The sequence below is a fragment of the Gekko japonicus genome, unplaced genomic scaffold, assembly GCF_001447785.1.
Source record: "Gekko japonicus isolate JY-2015 unplaced genomic scaffold, Gekko_japonicus_V1.1 scaffold1098, whole genome shotgun sequence".
In the NCBI taxonomy this organism is placed as follows: domain Eukaryota; kingdom Metazoa; phylum Chordata; class Lepidosauria; order Squamata; family Gekkonidae; genus Gekko; species Gekko japonicus.
The window spans coordinates 112,696-118,837 of record NW_015160244.1 but is presented as its reverse complement, the minus strand read 5'-3'; the positions used below and the strand labels follow the sequence as shown (position 1 = coordinate 118,837).

General features: G+C 55.9%; 1 protein-coding gene across 1 annotated transcript in view; it reads right to left on the bottom strand.

Moving 5' to 3' along the window:
- NRL (neural retina leucine zipper) overlaps nucleotides 1–5,236 on the bottom strand; it is a 6,586-nt gene extending 1,350 nt beyond the window's left edge. The window contains exons 1-2 of the mRNA XM_015413654.1: nucleotides 5,144–5,236; nucleotides 891–1,287 (exon numbers count right to left, since the gene is read on the bottom strand). Of these exons, the coding sequence (XP_015269140.1) occupies nucleotides 891–1,287; nucleotides 5,144–5,163 (417 nt within the window). The 5' untranslated portion in view covers nucleotides 5,164–5,236. The remainder of the gene's footprint in view (nucleotides 1–890; nucleotides 1,288–5,143) is intronic.
- Between the last annotated feature and the right edge of the window lie 906 nt (nucleotides 5,237–6,142).

The following is a 6,142-nucleotide window of genomic DNA, read 5'->3' as shown; positions in this document are numbered from 1 at the left end:
CCCCCCCCTCCCCCTCCCGCCCCCCCCCCCCGCATGGGTTAAAAGTATGAAGCATGAGTGGTCAAAGGAAGTAGATTGGCTCAGGGGCGTGCTATTCTAAGCGGCTTTGTGGCTTGAAGTCTCAGCCAGAGGCAGCCCGACCCCGAGGCAATGTGAGGCAGCTGTTTTGATGGCAGGGAGAGGCAGCCCGACCCCGAGGCAATGTGAGGCAGCTGCTCTGGTTGTGAATATTAGGCGCCATTAAGGGGATGGTGCGATGCACCATGTTTAAGGCCCTTTGAAAGGAACCTGTCTGACCTGCGGGGGGGGGGGGGATGCTCTAGGCCTCTATCTCTTCTGCCTTCCCCCTCTTTTAGATGATACAGGCGTGACTTGAGTTTCTAGGCCTAGCAAGGAAGGAAGGCCAACGATTAATCTAGAAAAAGGAGGAGGGAAAGTGCTCACTCGACCGTCTGACCTGGGAGCCCAACTCTTCAATGGCAGACGTGCGAGCGTGGACTGGTAGTGACTGCACGTCACTGTGTGCATGCTCAGAAGCACGCTTATGCGCTTCAGACGGGTCATTCCCAGAGTGAAATTTGGGCAACTGTTGCTTTGGCAGCCTCCAACCTGAAAGTCTGTCTTCCTGCTCTTCGGATGTGGGAGGGCCGGTTGTGGCCGTTCGGTCACATGGGGGGGGGAAGCTCTTTGCACACGCTCAGAGGCTCTCTTCTTTGTTAGGGCGTGGGCTTCAGTCGCACACGGCTTAACTGGAACTGAAAACAGGGCTAAGTGGAAGCTATTCTGCCCCCTCTCGCTATTCTCTCGCCCCCTCAACGAGGTGTGCGCCCCCCTTCTCTTCCCGGCATCTTCTGTGCTTGTAGCTGTGCCATCTTCCCTCTTTATCTCACCTGCTGCTGTTCTCCAGCAAGACCCTCGGCGGTTCCCAGAAAGCCTTGCAGCTGGGGGGTGGCAACCCCACGGAGGCCGCCGTCCGCCAGGGGCGCCCCCAAGAGGGCCTCCATCGCTTCATCAAAGGCCGGCACCAGCTGGCTTTCGGGGCTGCCCCCTGCCGCCGCCGCCGCCAAGGTCTGGTGGAGGGTGGCCATCCAGTACAGCTCTTCCAGGGTGGACTTGGGGTCCCCCGTCTTGTCGAAGGTGGGCGAGGGGGGCACGGAGCTACAGGGGGTGGAGTCCAGCGAGGCGCTTCCGCCCAACCTGGCGGCCTCCTGCTTCACCTCGAACTTCAGCAAGTCAAACTCGTCGAGATACTCCAGAGCCAGGGGGCTGGGCGGCAGGGCGTTCATCCTGGAGCGGAGAAAAGAGGAAGGTGAGAGGGGCGCCGCAGATAGGTGGGCAGGGGAGCTCTGGCTGGGGTGGAGGCCACGGTCACAGATTAGCCCTTGATGAAGAAGAGGAGGAGGAGATTGGATTTATATCCCGCCCTTCACTCGGAGTCTCAGAGCGGCTTGCAACCTCCTTTCCCTCCCCCTCCCCACAACAGACACCCTGCGAGGTAGGTGGGGCTGAGAGAGCTCTCTCGAGGACTGCTCCTGAGAGAACAGCTCTGAAAGAACTTGTGACTGGCCCCAGGTCACCCAGCTGGCTGCATGTGGAGGAGTGGGGGAATCAAACCTGGTTCTCCCAGATTAGAGTCTGCGCTCCTAACCACTATACCAAACAGTCAAGCAAAGCTCACGTTCTTCCAGAATCTCTGAATCTCCCCCATTCCCTGGCCCGTGGCTCAGTCGTAGAGCGTCTGCTCGGCATGGGGAATGTCCCAGGTCCAGTCCTCGACATCTCCAGTGGAAAGGACCAGGTAGCAGGTGATGGGAGAGACCTCAGCCTGAGACCCTGGAGAGCTGCTGCCAGTCTGAGTAGACAATGCTCCCTCTAAGCTGTGGAGTCTTGTGAGCAAAAAATTCTACTTTGTGAGCTCCTGGCATTGAAGTTGTGAGCGAGCGATTGGGCCGCTGCATCACTTACTTTGTTCTGGAGCCCTCCTTCCTGAGCGGAGGCAAAACTGTGTGAGCCGGAGGCTGAAAAACGGTGAGCTAGCTCACACTCGTTCAGCTTAGAGAGAACACTGGATGAGACCGACCTTGATGGACCGAGGGTCTGATTCAGTCTACATAGAAACAGAGCTGGAAGGAACCTCAAGGGCCATCTAGTCCAACCCACTGCATAATGCAGGGAATTCACAACCACCCCCTATGCACGCCCAGTGACTCCTGCTCTGTGCCCGAAGGAAGACAAAAAACCTCCAGGATCAATGCTTCCTCTAAGCTGTGGAGTCTTGTGAGTAAAAATTCTACTTTGTGAGTTACCGGCATTAAAGTTGCGAGCAAGCAATTTGGAGACTGCATCACTAAGTTTGCTCTGGAGCCCTCCTTCCCGAGCGAAGACAAAAATGTGTGAGCCGGAGGCTTAAAAACGGTGAGCCGGCTCACACTAACTCAGCTTAGAGGGAACACTGTCCAGGACCCCTGGGCCAATCTGGCCTGGAGGAAAATTCCGTCCTGGCCCCAAAGTGACGATCCGCATCACCCTTACACGAGAGCCAAGCCCTGGCTCATCCCTTCCTATCTTCATGTGTGTCTAAGGCAGCTTCAGGTGTGTTCGTGTACGTATGTGGTAACCAGGGCTCCCTCTAAGCTGTGGAGTCTTGTGAACCAAGATCCTACTTTGTGAGCTACCGGCGTGAAAGTTGTGAACGAGCGATTTGGCCATTTATTTATTTATGTATTGCATCAATGTGTTTGCTCTGGAGCTCTCCTTCCCGAGCGAAGATACAAAACTGTGAGTCGGAGGCTAAAAAAAGCAGTGAGCTAGCTCACACTCACTCAGCTTAGAGGGAACCCTGGTGGCAACTCTGGGATTTGCAGAGGCGGCTCCTGCCCCAGTTCCAGCCGTCATGTCACCCTGTGAAGCTCTGCGCATCTCTGTGCGTGCTCAGTGGTGTACAGAGCATGGCAACTGGCGCAAGAGGTTCCAGTACCCATGGTGTGGGTGGGGGGGAAGCGCCAGAGCTGGGTCAGCACGCTCCATATTTGGGGCTGACACTGAAGGTGAGCCCATGTGGACCCAGGAGAGCCAGTGTGGTGTAGTGGAAAGAGTAAAGAGTGGCAGGCAGGGACCCTGGTGCAACCTGGGCTCGAATCCCCTCTTCCACCGTGGAAGCTTGCTGGGCCCAACATGAGCTCCCGGCCTGGCCTACCTCACGGGGTTGTTGTGGGAGAATGGAGGAGGGGAGGACGGTGTTCTGAGCTTTGAGTCCCAACTCTTGGGAGGAAAGCGGGCTATAGAGAAATTCAAATGCAGGAGCTCGGGGGCAGGGGAGCTCACAGTTTGTACACCCTGATAGCCTGCCTCAGCCCTGCACACGTATCGACTGAGGCAAACCAGCCCTGCACAGGTCCACCGTGCACCTCGCAATTGCCACAAAAATGATCTACTCTTCCTCATAGAGGCTGCGCGCCGCACTCAATCACACCTTTCCACTCCACATTTAATGGGTCTGAAACGCTAGCGGGCACCGAACAGTTGTTTCCTGACGCTTTGTCCCGGCAGTCGAGTTTGCATTGCAAAGCGATTGCATGTCCCAGTTTGAAAATGCGTTTTCCCTTTCCACCCCACCCCACCCCGCCTCCACCCCGACGTTTGTTTCTGCTGTCACTGCTGGGTGGATCGTAGGGCTGTGGGCGTCACAGGCCCCCTTTTGCAAACCTTTGGGGGAGCTGAGTGTTGTGACCCCCTCCCATGCTTTCAGTCCTGGCCAGCTTTAAAACAGGTGGTCCGGCAGTTAACCCCCCACCCCGTTCCTGGCCAGCCACCCCCATTATATGTCAGTTGCTGACCCCAGCAAGGGGCTTTCCAAGGCAAGTGAGAGGCAGAGGAGGTTGGCCATCGCCTCCCCCTGCAGAGTCTTCCTTGGCGGTCTCCCGTCCAAGTACCGACCCTGCTTAGCTTCAGAGATCTCACAAGATCGGGCTATAGTATGCCGCTTACCCTCCCCCTCGTTATGCACCAGTGCAGTTTTATGTTCTTGTTATCGACAGGAATCAGTGTTCCCCCTAAGCTGAGTTAGTGTGAGCCAGCTCACAGTTTTTTAGCCTCTGGCTCACACATTTTTTGTCCCAGCTCCGGAAGGCGGACTCCAGAGCAAAATAATGTATGCAGTAGCCAAATGGCTCGCTCACAGCCAGGAGCTCACAAAGCAAAATTTTCGCTCACGAGACTCCACAGCTTAGAGGGAGCGTTGACAGGAATGTCTCTGATTATCCAACAAAAAAGACTAAAACGGAAGTGTTTGGGCAGCTTCTGATTCAAAGCCCTCCCAGATCGCTTGAATCCTGTGGATTCATGTTCACTTTCTTTCCCCACGCGCACCAGTGTGCCGCACACTTTGCCGCATATACGCTTGGCTTCTGTTCCTGCACACTTAGGATCGCCTGGTTTGTCTTTTCACGCTCACACCTTCTGTGTCTCCACTCGTCCGTACCTTTTCTGTCTTTCATCCTAAACGTGATAATATTTCCATTTTTAGCAAGCCCCCTCTGTCCAGATGCTGGAGGTAGAGCAAGGAGCTGGAGGTCGGGCTGCCAACCTCCATGTAAGGCCTGGAGTTCATCTGAAATCACACCTGATCTCCCTGAAGGCAATGGTGGTGACGGAGGGCATCATACCCTGCCGAGATCTCTGCCTTCCCCTGCCTCCACCCCCAAATCTCCAGCTATTTCCCAGCCCAGAGTTGGCAACTGTAGCTGGAAGCAGTGTTCCCTCTAAACTGAGTCAGTGTGAGCCAGCTCACAGCTCTTTTAGCCTCCGGCTCACACCTTTTCGCCTTAGCCCAAGAAGGACGGGGCTCCAGAGGCAAACTAATTGACGCAGCAGCCAAATCGCTCGCTCACGACTTTAATGCCGGCAGCTCACAAAGTAGACTTCTTGCTCACACGACTCCACAGCTTCGAGGGAGCCTTGGCTGGAAGCCGTCCCTGCACGCCAAAGCCTGAAGTCAGAGGCAACACGGAAGAAAAGCAGGTCAGGGAAGGAGGGCAAAAGGGATTCGTGGAGAGGAGAGGATGCTGGTGGGGAGGGAACCAGGAGAGAGCCCCTTGTCAAGACAAAACAGAATTATCTGGGCGCAGACTTAATCCGTACCCACCTGTTGGCCGGCGTGTCCATCTCCCCGAGTCCAGCTGTTGACCTTCCAACCCTGCCGTGCCCCCGTGCGCCACCACCGCCAGGGGAGGGTGGCCGCTGCCCAGCCCAGAGACCAGTGCCGGGACGCCTGGGTCCCATTTAAAGCTCCGGGGAAGCTGAGCTCATAAGCATACATTAGGCCCAGCCAATGGGGACCTTGGACTTCATTCGCAGAGCAGAGGAAGGGCAGGGCCCAGGGAGCTGTTTTCTCTCCCCGAGGCGATGGGCCTGCCCCCAGACGGGCCTCCTCCTCCCTCCCTCCCTCCCTCCCGGGGAGAGAGGGTGTCCGGGTGCCCTTCCCCCTGCTGCCACAGGGTACAGGGCTCTCCCCCTTCGGCGCACGGCTGGCCGACAGAATCGGAGGAAGTTTTGCCGCGTTCTGGACTTCCTGATCTGCCAGGCAGAAAGTGGTTTCGGGGCCGGCTGAGAAATCTGTGGTCGGAGATCATGTGCACAGGATTGGGCAATCTGGGCAATCTGGAAGTAACTCGATCCCTAACTCGCTCCCAGATCCCTCTTCCTTCAAATCCCTCAACAAAACCCACCTTTTTTTTTAAAAAAAAGGCAGGCTTAACTCCCTAGTCCTCATTGTTCTGTGAAACAAAGTCCCAAGTGCATGGAAATGCATGTGCTTGTGTTCAGCGCTCCCTCTAAGCTGTGGCGTGTTGTGAGCAAAAATTCTTACTTTGTGAGCTACTGGCCATTAAATGCTGTGAGCGAGCCGTTTGCCAGTACTGTTTGCCAGTTTGCCAGTACTGTTTGCCAGTACTGAGAGCCAGTTTGGTGTAGTGGTTAAGTGCACGGACTCTAATCTGGGAGAACCGGGTTTGATTCCCCACTCCTCCACTTGCACCTGGCTGGATGACCTTGGGCAAGCCCTACTTCTGACAAGAGCTGTCCTTGAAAAAGAACGGTTTCTGTCAGAGCTCTCTCAGCCTCGCCTACCTCACTGGGTGTCTGT